The sequence below is a fragment of the Tachysurus fulvidraco genome, chromosome 6 (assembly GCF_022655615.1).
Source record: "Tachysurus fulvidraco isolate hzauxx_2018 chromosome 6, HZAU_PFXX_2.0, whole genome shotgun sequence".
Taxonomy (NCBI): Eukaryota; Metazoa; Chordata; class Actinopteri; order Siluriformes; family Bagridae; genus Tachysurus; species Tachysurus fulvidraco.
Genome location: NC_062523.1, coordinates 6641410 through 6656409, shown reverse-complemented (window position 1 = coordinate 6656409; position 15000 = coordinate 6641410). Strand labels below are relative to the sequence as shown.

Genomic DNA, 15000 nt, shown 5'->3' with positions numbered 1-15000 from the left:
ACACACACACCCCTAGACCAGCATACACGCACAACTATACCAGTACACACACACCCACCTATACCAGCATACACGCACAACTAGACCAGCATACACACACACCCCTAGACCAGCATACACACACACACCCCTAGACCAGCATACACACACACACCCCTAGACCAGCATACACACACACACCCCTAGACCAGAATACATACACACACCCCTAGACCAGCATACACACACACACACCCCTAGACCAGCATACACACAAACACACACAACTAAACTAGCATACACACAAAGACACACAACTAAACTAGCATACACACACACTCACTCACTAGACCAGAATTCACATACACACACATACTAGACCAGCACACACACCCCAGCATACACACACACACACATATATCATTCAGAAGCATATACACACACAACTACACACGTACACCAGCACACACACACACACACACACACACACACACACACACACACACACACACACACACAAACAGCAGAAGAAAGCTAGCTCTCTTTTAGCAAACAGGAAATCAAACCTTGGATATTTTACAAAACCACAAAGCCATTCACATCTCCGTCTGAAACCGACTGCAAATCAGAGGCACAAAAGCATCCAGAGAGTGTTTTTCCATCCCGAGTCCTGACAGAATCCTTTGCTTCAAGCCAGCGAGCCGTATTCAAGTCACACCACAAACATTAATCCTACTGACAACATTTACATTTGAATGCAGCCAAACGGCGTTACGTAATTGTTCGGTGATCCTACCTGCATTCTCTCAGCCAGCTCGCTATGTTGTTAGGGATCGGACCTAAAAGAGAACAAAAACAAAAAGAAAAACAAGTAAAACACATGTAAAAAAAGTTTACAAAACATGCCACGATCCCACGGGAAGCATCCTGTTCGAATTCCCACAGCGAGACACAACAGCTACACACACACACACTCAATTTGTTTATTGTCACAAGAAGCCGAACCAAGAATTCAATGAATGAAATGTTCAGGATTTTCTGTTCACCACCAAATGTAGTCACTCAGCCATGACATGTTTAATATAGTTTTGTTTTGCACCAGTGATGCAAAGCTGCAATAGCCACCAGTTTAGCATGAACATTTAGCACAAGCATCCTGACTGAATCGTCTCACAACCCGTCCGGCCGTCTTGGGCTTAATTATAGCAGATTTAGTAGCTTCGAGGTCACGATCGCCTTCTTCGGCACAGAATCTGGTCAAATCTGAAGGAAGAATTGTACATTAAAGGCGATTTGGGTAATAATAATGGGGCAGTGGTGGCTCAAGCTGCCACTGCTGGGCCCTTGAGCAAGGCCCTCAACCCCCCCTGCTCCAGGGGCACTGTATCATAGCTGCCCCTGCACTCTGACCCCAAACTACTCAGTTGGGGTATGTGAAGAAAAGTATTCCACTGTGCTGTAATGTACGTGTGGCCATAATAAAGGCTTCTATGCCCCCGTTCTATAATAAATTCCGGCTTGATTTGTAAGTATCTAAATATTAAAAAAAAACGGTAATTGCACTGAAAAAAAAAAAGAAATATGTGCTTAGTCAGATTAAAATCTACAAGAATTTTTTCCCCTTCTGTAAGCAATTTAAGCTGTTGCATTTACTGTTTTCGACCTGTTGCTCTGGAAGAATGAGAAACTCCTGAAAAGGACGGATAAACAAACATGAATCACGTTCAGCTTTAGAGAAAAGTTAACTCACTGAAAAGGGAAAGGTGGGAAAGAAAGGTCTCTCTCTCTCATATATATATATATATATATATATACACACACACACAGACACACATACATACTGTATATACATGTCCACAGTCACATATTTCTGAGTGACTCAATAGCTCTTTAAATAGACAAATACAAATAAAATATTCGAATAATGTCAATAACTTAGGTTAAAAATAACAGTAATAATTCGTTTAGCTCTCGTGCAAAGCTGAGTACTCTTTCATAACAGCACAGAATTCTCACACCGCAGTGATTGAAACATTCAAATTATTCATGCTTTTATTTTGTAGAGCAGCTTCCCTGACACGCCCCCAAAGCCCGTCTCCCCTTCACCCCTGCACCCCAGGGGAGCGCTTGCACACACGTCATGTTCGGGAGCGATTTTCAGCTTTGGAAAAGTTACATCCTCTGCAGAACCTGTTTCATTGTTCTGATAGTCCATCAGCTGACAGGTCTGTTCACAAGCTCCTGGAGTGTCACCATGCCTGAGGAGACAAAGAGTCCTGGACGGTGCAGGGATGGTCACACTGGAAATGTCCATGTGCCCTCCACATACACCAGAGGCTCCAGCAGCCAGTGTAATGTCCCACAGTAATGTTCTGAAAAACAGTTCCGGATTTTAAAAAGTCTACGATAATAAATAAATAAATAAATAAATAAATAAATAAATAAAATCAGTAATCCAAACATAATTAAAAATAAAGTCCGGTCCAGCCCCAGTCCTCTGACCATGCATAGTAATCCACTGGCTGCTGCTCTCCATACTAGGTGCCTGGTCCGGTGAGGACCTGGGTAAACTGGAGGTGGTAAGCTGCAGCTCTGTTACTTAGCTGGACCAGCCTCTGCCCTCCTTCCTTCTTGGGTAGATGGAGTACACTCTGAGAAATCCAGTGCAGATGATCCCTAATGCTTGCTATCAGGTTTGGCGGCAGATCCATACAAGCCAGCTTGTGCCAGAGAGATGAGGCGGCAAGGTTATTTATGACCATTGTTCACCCCCTGTAGGACTTCCTTGGGACCACCCGCTTCCACCTGCTCTGTCTGCCCTTCACTTACTCTACAGAGCCTTCCAAATTTTTATTTAAAAACCTCACTGTTCCTAAGGTAGACACCCATGTGCTTAAAACCACCTCTTTTCCATACTAAACCTCCCGGAAGTTTAGGCTGCCCATCTCCGCACTCCCCAAATAAAATGGCTTCACTTTTTGCCCAGTTGAGCAGAACATAAAATCTGAAAGTCCTTTAGAATATCAGTTAAAAATTCACATCTTTCTCTGAGTTGATCAAAACTACCAGGTCATCTACACTGAAAGACAAAGAAGCATTGTGTGGAATATGAAAACCAGAAAGATGACATCTCAGTTTGTGTAAAAGAGATTCTATTGCAACATTACACAGCATACGTGACCGAGAACAGCCTTGTCTTATACCCATGTACACTCTAAAGGGGAACATAAACCACCGTTAACCTTCAGCACACTCTCAATTTCACTATGGCTATGAGACCTGGGTTGAACCCGAAGGTTTCCAGCACCTTCCACAAATATCCCCGCTCAACCCTGTCAAATGCCTTTTCCTGGTCAAGAAAAATCAGACCAGTCTTTAAGTCTAATAGCCTGGAGACGTCGAATTGCCTGAAGATATCGAATATAGACCTATCAGACACACAGTACTCCTGGTCCTGGTGAATGCGCTGCTCTATTACCTTAGTCAGAGCAGCTTTTCGGTATTTCTGGTCTGTCAGGTCTCCCTTCTTTAGCGGTAGGGTCCTGCAGCTCAGTGGGAGATGTCCAACATTCACGCTGTTCTGTATGACGTCCAGAAAGACTTGTAGAACTCAAAATTAAGACCATCTACACCTGGTGCTTGTCCATTTTCCATCCCCTGGAAAGCTTCATGAAGCCCCTCCAGCACCGGCTCACTGTCCAACCCCCTGTCCGCTTGCTCGGAGAGCTTCAGCTGGTCCACCAAGAAACTCTCCTCCTCTATTGATGCCCCTGACCACTCGCTGCTGTACAGTTTCAAGTAGAAGCTTAATCCCCTGATTCTGTTCGACACATGCTGTCTCTTTGTCTTATTAAAAGTTCAGAGACAATATTTTCGTGCCCCAAAACATTACCGACCGCTAAAACACATTCCTCATACCACACACACCACCCTCACACCGTGCCGGTGAGTCAAATTTTCACTTAGCAAGTACGGATCCGCCATCGGCGTGCTCCTCCGACACGCACTCCTGCACCAGCACACACTCGCACAATAATTATTCTGAGGTGTTAAACATAAAGTTGCACTTAATGCCAAAAAAACTTGCAGGATGCCAACCGCTCTTGTGCTGTACACGCCACACTCGCACTTCTGCCACGCATGTGCAGACAGAGAGAGAGAGAGGAAGAGAGAGAAAGAGAGAGAGACAGACTGAAAGAAGAGACAGGAACCAGATATAGAGATGGACAAAGAAACAGATACAATTATGACCAAAAGAGTGAGACAGACAGACAGACAGACCGACCTGTCTCAGAGGTTTCGTCAGGTTTGTTGTTGTTATTAAGAGGTTCTTCTGATTCTGGGGCCTGCCAGGACTCTCGACTCTGTGCCCATGCCATCCTTCTCATTGTGGCAGTTTTCCAGGGGTGATCCCTGCCTGCCGGGGGCAACTCACACTCCTCCATGTCCTGCTAGGGCACTACAGAGGGAGAATAATCACCTGTATGAAGAGAGACAGACAGAAAGAGACAGACACTGAGTAATCCACTCAAACACAGACACACACACACCCCGTGTGGATCTCATTCATTCACGCATTTACTTACATACTTAATATTTGTATGAACTTATTTCTATTCCATCATCTCCATGTTTTAATGTGGAGATTCAGTTGTCTGAGTAATACTGTATGTTGATTAATAACAGCTCCTCTTTTTCCTGTAATGCTCTGTCAACATCGTACATGTATATACACTCTCCCAGTATATACATCACCTCTATACATCCCTTTAGCTGCCATTGTGAAACAGGAAGTGGCTGTAAGCCTTCAAGCCATCAACCAATAAAGTGACAAACACACAGCTTAGTTTCTCACTCTTCTTCCTGCATTTCTCAACCTGTGACAGAAACCTGGCAACCTTTCCGAGTTGGCAGGTATTTGCATGTGACAACGATAATGTGTTAGAATTCAAAAATAAATAAATAAATAAATACATGGCTGACTTTTTAAACTATCCCTATAGTGAGATGGAAATACTACACACCTGGCAACCGTGGATTCATGTAGTGGTTTTCTTTTATTTATATATATATATATATATATATATATATATATATATATATATATATATATATATATATATATTTATATATATATATATATATATATATATATAAATCGTAATTAATGTGTAATAAATTTTCGGAATAAGTGATATAAGCACTTTGAAATTCAACATTTTGAAATTCAAGCTGAATTCCACGAGAAGGAAGCTATAGTCAAAGCAGCTGAATTTGTTTGGCAAATCTGTGGCAAATCTCACTAAAGGTAAAAGTCGCTTCGTCTGCAACATTCAAAAGCCGGAATGCAAAACCTAAAACCGATGAATTCAAAGGAAATTGAGTTTTTATCGAGTTTATTGTGTACGTTAGTCCTCGTCCTCCTTCTTATCTTTTGTATTAAACGTTAATCGTCATTTTTGCTCTTATGACATGAAATTGAGAGTAGATACTACTATACTACTAAGAGCTTAACAAAAAGATAGGATCGTGGTGGAAAATCTGTTGGATTCAAAAACAAAAACATAGCAAATGTTGGGCTTTGGTCACAGTTGTGGGTTATTTTTGTTCTTAAAACATACTTTGATTCCCCAAATGTAAAAACTTCTAATCTAAATTCACCCAAATGGTATTTAACTGTGTACTACAGTATGTCAAATTCCCGGCTAGCTGAGTCGTTTCCTCATAGTTTCAGTATGGGACACGTTCTTAACATTACTTACCGTAGTTCTCACGTTCTTAACATAACTCAATCACTCAGAGAAAAAATAAAACGGTGAAAACCGTTAACCTGTACATTGGTGTTACATTACATACAACCGGCAGGACTGCTTTCTTATGAGTTATTGTTATTGTACCACTGTGGATTGGGACATGACAAAAGACCCTCAGTGGTGAATATGGACACGACAACACGGGCGCAAACTCCATTTTTGGCCTCTGGGGATCAAATGATTACGTTTACTGCATTTGGCAGACGCTCTTATCCAGAGTGATGTACAAACGTGCTCGATCGGTGAATATATTACCACAGGTTCACTAGGTTACAGACTACAGGATACCATCAGCCTAAAACACTGTTCGATTTTATTCTTATATATAAATATACGCATAAAACAAACAAGGAAAATATGTGCTAGTTTAAGTGTTTCAGGATGTAGTAGGTCAGTGACTCATCTGTTCGGACATCTAGGGGAAGTTCATTCCACCACCTCGGTGCCAGAACAGAAAAGTATACATTTGAAGTATACATACTGTACATCTTACCCCAGGAGATGGTAGGACCAGTTGAGCATGTTGGCATAATATTATATAAAAGAAAGCCATATTTTAGAGATTTCCATGTCTGCAACACATCTAGACTTTTAAACCGTATTTTCTACTGTTTGAGATGACCAAAAAAAGCCATAAAGCAGATCTATCTGTATTACGTTAAGTCGTATTAAGTAACTGCGCACTCCTCCTCTTCCTCATGCTGTTCTCTGTTCTTTCGTTATGTTAATAATGAAAGTGACACTGAGAAATGTGGCATCATGAATCACACTCGTTTAGCAATAAGAGCAGGGCTTCGTCGTTTGACTCTGACAGCAGTCTAACCACAATGAGACACAGATACAAAACCTAAACCAGTCGAAACTGATCAGTTAGTCACAAACACTTCAGAGACACCCCCGCGCTCTGGCGTGCCACAACACCACCTTGTAGGTTTGAGAGACAGAACATGTACCGGAGTAAAACTCCAGCTTTTCAAATGAGCTTTTTTTTTTTTTTTTAATGTCAACATGTAACTGGTTTAACATGATCGGTTTCAGGACTTCAAAATTGTGCAAGAAATCTACAAGAAATCTTAAAAAAATGATTATGTGCATATATAAATTTAACTGATTGGCTAATATAAATAAAATAATTAATTGTAGTACACTATTATAATTCTAATTATAATAATTAATGCTTAAGCATCATCCGACATGGACACCTATTCCATATCCTGATATTTTTTGAAAATAACCTCTTTTAAAAAAAAAAAAAAAAATTAATAATAATAATAAAGACATTTCCAGCTAAAAACATACGAACAAGAGTAACGTACTCTTTTCTTGCCAAAACCTTCAGAATGTCTTACGCTGCAAGCTGATTGGCTGCCAGACTCTTGTGATTTCTAGGCATTCTGATTGGCTGACTCTTGTGCTTTTTAGGCATTAGGTTCCAGCAGCAAAACAATATTTTGTGGCTTTTTGAAGAAACTTGATTAAAACAAGTTTCGTTAACAAGACAATCTCGCATGTGTCTCGCAAAGTTCTGCGGTCGATCACATAAAGCATCAAACCATCTTCAGAAGTTTAATATTCGGTTTGCACGAGTCCTAATCTGGATTCTGAAGGCAAACAGAATCCAGCATTAATAAGTATACTCCTCGAGTAAAGTGGTATTGAACATCTGGAGCTTTTTATGTTGTATTACATTTTAATCGCTAGTTCTGCTTCAGACCGAACAAAACCGTACAGAATAGCAATTAGAGAAGGAGAGCTAAATTTTTGTGGAAGTGATTGCTTTCAGATACTAATGAGAGGTTTAGGAGCACGGTCACCATATTTTTCCTCAATTCACAATATTTAAGAATAAACATCTTTCTAGTCAATGATGTATATTACTTAAAATCCTTAAATATTTTGGTTTGCAGTACCAGTTAAAAAAAAAAAAAAAAAAAGCGTCGGTAGGTAGGTCTATATATTTTTCAAGTTTCAATGTAAAAAAAAAAAAAAAAAAAGGGTCGGTAGGTAGGTCTATATATTTTTCAAGTTTCAATGTAAAAAAAAAAAAAAAAAAAAAAAAGTACAATTTTGGTGATGGTGATTACGTAGGTATGAATTTAAACAAATTAGCATATCGTGATGTCACTGACTGGGTCTTTAACCCGTGCCTTCGGGCGCATCATCGCAAACCTTATTTTGACGCTGGGCACAGTTTTTCCAGAACTTCGTGCCAAGTTAAAGCGGTGTCGAGCTGTTTTAACAAATTTTTTTGATGCATTATGGCGCCAGAACCCTTGCGATTTTTAACGGTGACCGCGAAAATTTTGTTTACTGCAGCCATCATTACCAAGCGCGAACTGTCGACTTGGACAGTGAACGTCATAGATGACGTCACAGGTTTTTATTTAAAAGAAAGAACGTAGCCTTTGTTTGTATGTAGACCTAGGCAATTTATATATTTACAATACTTACTACATTATAATTAATATTATTTTATTGCTTTTGTATTAGTTGTTTGAAGAGTAAAAAAACGGTAAAGAGTAAAAAGAGTAAAAATGCAAACTTACAACCGGCAAGTCAGTCAGACTTAAAGCAAAAAAATAAATAAATAATTTGAGTCGGTCCTAAATTGACAGGGTCGGTCGGGTTACGGCAGACAAGAATATTTTTAAGGATGGCCTAAAGTGAAAAACTTTAAAATAAATAAAATTTAAAATAAAGCCTTTTTGTAAGCTCACTAAGATCATAGTTGATGCAATTGCTTGAAGAAAAGCTAAAAACTTTTTTGAAAATGTAATCAGTAATCGTTTTATTATACCACTGCACTGCTGTGGAAATCTCCAACTAACTCGATGATGTACGGAAGAAGAGGTTAAAAATGAGAACAAATTGATTTCAGAACTGCATAAAGAAGTTTATGGTGACTTCCATGGAATGGAGCATTTCTATACAGTACATGTCTAGCCGTGCGTTTTGTTGATTAACCCATGCTAAAAACAATAACACACACACACCTTTTAGTTTCGGGACATTACAGCATAAAACTCCAGCAAGTGTGCTGAACAGAACAGATATTAAACTCGATGGTAACAAAAAGAGACTCACCACAGACATGTGCAGAAAGAGAACACACCTGAAAAAGCGTGAACAACATGACACTCCAGTTCAAAATAAGCTTAGAGCGCGAGAGCGAGACAGAGTAAATGAGAGTGTGAAATACATACATAGATGTGGTGTGTGTGTGTGTGTGTGTGAGAGAGAGAGACTCTGAAAGAGAGATACACATACAGTAGGAAGACATCAGAGAGAGTGAGAGCAAGAGTCAGATAGAGAGACAGACACAGAGAGAAACACATCAGAAAGAGCACGAGAGAGAGAGACAAAGAGAAAGAGAGAGAGAGAGAGAGAGAGAGAGAGAGACAGAAACATGAAGAGAGAAAGAGAGATATACACAAACACAGAGAGCTAGAGAGAGAGAGAGAGAGAGAGAGTAAGAGTGAGAGAGAGACATCAGAGAGTAAGAGAGAGAGAGAGAGAGAGAGCGAGAGAGAGATGGGGGGAAAGAAGGAGTACGACAGGAAATGTCTGTTTAGTTGAAAGATTACTCTCGGGGTGCCGTGTCATTTCCTGTTTTTAGACGGTCACTCATTTTTCTTGAGGAACTGGACACATGCGATCAAGCGGGACGTGTTCATCACTTGACTGTTACAATCTCGCAGAGATCAGAGAGAGCGCCTATTCTTAGGCTGCGGCTATTTTTGGAGTGATTTTCATAAATAAGCAGGAAGTGAAGTGCTCAGTAAACAGAAACTGGTTGATGAAGAACACGCTGGAGAGACACGAGGCATGTGGAGGTGAAGCAGGACAGATGGCACACGGATAAGGGTAGCGTTTGTTTACATAAGCGCAAATCCAGCTGCATCATTTCGGATAGCGAATCGAAACGAGCGAGCGACATCATGAGCACAGTGCGTCACGATTCTCCATAAGTCAGCCAAACATCACAAAGTCGGTGGAATATATATGTCGGTTATATATTTATATATGTACACAAACAAACACGGTATCTCACAGAAGTGAGTACACCCTAGGGCTGGGCGATATGGCTGAAAACTGTATCACGATATCGTTGTTTCATATCGGTCATTTTTTTATGACCCATTTAAAATAAGGACCAGTAGAAAAATATATTACATTTAAACTTTTTTATTTCAAACTTAACCTTCCTCTGATCATAATCCCCTCAGTTATTAAGATAGAAATGTCAACAACCAGGAAAACTCAATTAAAATGTAAACATAAGTCTAACCTCACAATGATAACTTAATTATCTCTTAACATTTAAAGGCAGGGTCTCAGATTTTTGAGAAACACTATCGAGAAGGAAAAAAGCGCCTGGGCGTCTTAAGTAAAGTCGGCCACATATTCACAGATTGGAGTTTCCCGAGTCAATAACTCCTGAGCTAAACGCTGTTACTACACAATACACGGTTGTAGCTGCCTCTCTACATTACTACGATAGAAAAGAGGTGTTATTTGTGTAGTAACAGCGTTTAGCTCAGGAGTTATTGACTCGGGAAACTCCAATCTGTGAATATGTGGCCAACTTCCTGCTCCTTCAGTTCTCTCCAGCGCTGGAAAGCTGATCCTATATTAACACGTCCTACTTCTTGCCTTATCGTAAGCATTTCTTCGCTTTCTTTCTTTGTTTTCATCCTCCATGTCAATGTTAAAACCGCTTTCTGCTAATGTCACACATGCGCACTGAACACTCTCTCCGCCACATATTGACAAGACGTTTGTTTTGATTTTTGTTTAGTTTGTCGTGTCATTTTCTGAAGCATTTCTCAAACATCGAAGACCCTACATTTAAAAGTTAATTTCCTTCTTTTCCACAATAAATAAATAAATAAATAAATAAAAAATAGTTTTATCGAACACAATTTTTTATTGATATCGATCACGTGTCTATCGCGATACATATAGTTATCGTTTTATCGCCCAGCCCTAGTACACCCCTCACATTTTTGTAAATATTTAATATATTTATAAATATTTTAGTTAAATATTCTTTTCATGCGACACTGAAGAAATGACACTGTGCTACAATATACTGTAGTTAGTTTACAGCATGTATAACAGGGTAAATTTCCTGTCCCCTAAAAATAACTCAACACACCCATTAATGTCTAAACCACTGGCCACAAAAGTGAGTACACCCCTAAGAGAAAATGACAGGTTACACCGAGTGTACCACCGTTATCGGCTCTAAATGATTTTTCTAATGTAGAATATCACGTATTCATGATTAATAATAAAAATAAATAAAAACAAGTGTAGAACATTTTGGTTATAAAAGTTATGAGTCTTTCACAATTATTTTATTGTGAAAGATATTTAAATCTAGTTGGATTTGTTTGCTTGTTTATTTATTTTTGGTGTGTGTTTGAGGGTTACAGATCGACTCTGCGAGGTGCTTCATTTTGTCTAGTTTAGTCCATGTTTCCTGATTCCTGAACATCTCTTGAGCACGCAGCGGGTAATGAGAAACGGAAGCATACGCTAGAGTTAATAGCTTTGAGGTGCACGGTATCAGTACGAAGCACAAACCTACCAACAATTAAAGCTTGTTTCCGAAAAAAAAATCAGCATGTAGAGGTACAACCCGTGAGGTACAGATACGTGTTGTGTATTCTTGTGCGTGTGTGTCTGTGTGTTAAGTCCTTCAGGTTTGTCCAGTTCATACTCCAGTCTGGGCATTTCTGCTGCTCCATCTGTAAGCGTTAGCACTTCCGTCTCCAGATGACATCATTAATGGCGGCGGTATGAATCTGAGACTGTAACCAGTGCCAGCAGCTAAGATTTCTGATACACACTGATTGCGTTTGAAAACCCATGCTTTTTGTGCGTCTTTTTTGTTGTAGCATTCAGAAGAACCGGAGAAGAACCTTTCTTTCTTCTATAACCTGGTTCTTCTGAATGCTACAACAAAAAAGACGCACAAAAAGCATGGGTTTGAAATCAGCTTGTCCCAGGAACCCAGGCACCGAACATCTTAGCTAATCCTCACTATTTGTATAAAATGAATGAAAATTGGCCAAATATTGCTTATTGGTAAATCAAATTATATAATAAAATTAATAATTTATATACAGTACAGACCAAAAGTTTGGACACACCTTCCAAAAGTTTGGACACACCACCTTTTCAACAGGACAATGACCCCAAACAGACCTCCAGGCTGTGTAAGGGCTATTTGACCATGGAGGAGAGTGATGGGGTGCTGCACCAGATGACCTGGCGTCCACAGTCACCGGACCTGAACCCGATCGAGATGGTTTGGGGTGAGCTGGACCGCAGAGTGAAGGCAAAAGGCCCAACAAGTGCTAAGCATCTCTGGGAACTCCTTCAAGACTGTTGGAAGACCATTTCAGGTGACGACCTCTTGAAGCTCATCAAGAGAATGCCAAGAGTGTGCAAAGCAGTAATCAAAGCAAAAGGTGGCTACTTTGAAGAACCTAGAATATGACATATTTTCAGTTGTTTCACACTTTTTTGTTATGTACGTATATAATTCCACACGTGTTAATTCATAGTTTTGATGCCTTCAGTGTGAATCTACAATTTTCATAGTCATGAAAATAAAGAAAACTCTTTGAATGAGAAGGTGTGTCCAAACTTTTGGTCTGTACTGTATCTGGAAAGAAAAGCACTGTCTTGTTGCAGTCCTGATCTTCTTGAGTCAAAAGCACTCACGCTTTTTTTTTTTCACACTCATGCTAACATTAGCACTGCGTCTCAACTTGTGTTTGAGCAGCAAACAGCACCAAATACGTCAGAGCTTTTTGTTTCGCTCCGTCTTATCTTTAATGGCTGCTAAGAGCAAACAGAAGTCATCCTTCGGGGAAATAAAAATAGAGCCACTGTAGTGGAAAAAGTACGAAGGAGGAAGTCTGTTGTGACCGGATCGCAATCCGGCTTCATTAACGTTTAATCGGTTTTAATTCTTCAGCGTTTGTAGCCATTTGAACAAGCTTTGCTTATAATAAAAGAACATTTTGTTGGACCTGGTTTGCATTTACATCCGTTTGCTTCTTCTGGGTTTAGGGATGTACAGTGTATATGTTCAATGAAAATCTCAATTCGATTAGAATTTTCAATACAATTTAGTTGTGTAGCACTTTTAACCACTGGTATTGTCTCCAAGCAGCTTTACAGAATTATAGAAACGTTATCTCTAATGAGCAATCCTGTGTGAAGAGCTCCCTGAGATGATATGAGGAAGAAACCTTGAGAGGAACCAGAATCAGAAATGAACCTCCTCCTCATTGTGGTGACACTGAACAATAATGTCAATGTAAATAATGTCAGTTCTACAACATTTTGTAGTCGAGTGGAATTGTGCAACTGAGAGCTCCTGAGGAACTAACAGGTTCCAACAGGTTCCAACTAACAGCCCCAAGAACAAAGCTGACTCAAGGCAGTGTGAGAGTCAGCAATACCCCTTTTCCACCAAAAAGAACCGAGTGCTGGTTCAGAGGTAGTGCTGGTGCTGATTCAAAGTTGGTTCCACTGACGAACCTTCTAAGAACCGGTTTGCCTTTCCACCGGCTAGAGAGCCATCACAGAGCCGAGTCTGACGTCACTGTATACGGGTCACGTAACACAGCAACGTTAGCGCAGCAGCGGCAAACACAAACACATCATCAACAATGGCGGATGTTGCTTTACTGTTAATGCTCATGGCTTTGTGACGTTGGCATCCAAACGTGGCGAATCCAACGTGTACGTGCAGCTCCATGTAATCTGTATAAACGGAGGTTGTAATCGAGAAAGTACATAACATTATTTTATCATTAACACAGAAAAAAGTTAGCCTTAGCATGTAGCTACCTACTATCATGTGTGCTGATAACTGATCATATTGCGGTAAAGTAAAAGTGTATTAAACATTAGTATACTTAAGGTACATTATCAAATGCGCTAACAGTAGCCCCGCCCACAGCTCCGTCCACATCTCCTGATGAAAGCGGTTCTTAGGTCTAGACCAGCAACGTTTTGGTGCTACTTAAGAACCACTTTTCCTGGTTCAGAGCCGGTGCTTTGGCTGTCGAAAAAGAAAGAACTGGTTCTAAATTAAGCTCCGAACCTGCACTCAAACTGCCTCGGTGGAAAAGGGGCACAAGTGGTTCTATCCTCAGTAATCACATGGATCGCGGTCTGTCCATGCAGACCTGTGCTAGCTGAGTGCACCACCAAGCGATAAGACTCCAACCAGAGGTAGGGCAGATGGATCAGGCAGGTCCGGAATGATCTCTGTGCCATTTCCCTGAAAGGCTACATCAACATCTTCAGAGAATCGGGATTCTTCTTCTAAATCGAAGTGCTTCAAAATCTTTAAATACACTTCAAGGGGCTGAAATCCAGTGTAAACTATTTACAGATTTAGATGATTCTATTTCAACCGTCGTTATAGAACTTGGATGAGGAAATGGAGAAGCACTAAAACATATTTTTGTTACTTACATACAAGCTTGTGAGGAGTCGAGCAACAAAGTTTTTGGTTATTTATTTATTTATTTTTTTTACAGCATTTAGCAGACACTCTTATCCAGAGTGACTTACATTTTTATTTCAGTTTATACACCTAAACAATTGAAGGTTAAGGGCCTTGCTCAGGGGCCCGGCAGTGGCAACTTGGTGGACCTGGGATTCGAACCAATGACCTTCCGATCAGTAGTCGAACACCTCAACCACTGAGCTACCACATCCCTATGGTTATGCTTAATCTGTTAGTTTAAAATATACAAAGTTACTATTTTTGTGCAACTTCAATAGACTTCAATAATTTGCAGATCATCCATCTTGTTTTTCTCAGGAAATGAGAGCGCACAGCTCCACCCACTCGAGGTAAAATTAATTTCGGATTTTTACTCGTGTTCGTTCCCGACAGCTATGTAACGAATAACCTGTTATTTAAAATGTCTGTATGGTGTAAAAGTAGAGCTGACACAAATGGATGAAGCTGCAAACTACGGTAAATTCTAGCAGAGCTACCTATCTACCTCCCTAAGCGTACAATACACTTTAGAAAATAGGACGACTCTTATAAAGTAAAATAAAGTAAAGTAAAGTAAAGTAAAATAAATAAATAAATAAATAAATAAATAAATAAATAAATAAATAAATAAATGCAAGCCAACCACATTTCACACAATGTTAGTCAAAC

General features: G+C 39.9%; 1 protein-coding gene across 6 annotated transcripts in view; it reads right to left on the bottom strand.

The window, feature by feature from the left end:
• Positions 1-15000, bottom strand: part of itprid2 (ITPR interacting domain containing 2) — an 82933-nt gene that overhangs the window by 37545 nt on the left and 30388 nt on the right. For 5 of the 6 annotated variants that reach the window (XM_047815504.1, XM_047815499.1, XM_047815503.1 and 2 more), the window contains exons 2-3: positions 4265-4459; positions 776-818 (exon numbers count right to left, since the gene is read on the bottom strand). In XM_047815504.1, coding sequence (XP_047671460.1) covers positions 776-818; positions 4265-4424 — 203 coding nt within the window. In that variant the 5' untranslated portion in view covers positions 4425-4459. Of the gene's footprint in view, positions 1-775; positions 819-4264; positions 4460-8876; positions 9081-15000 lie in introns of those variants that run through there. The other variant, XM_047815500.1, reaches the window with a different exon arrangement.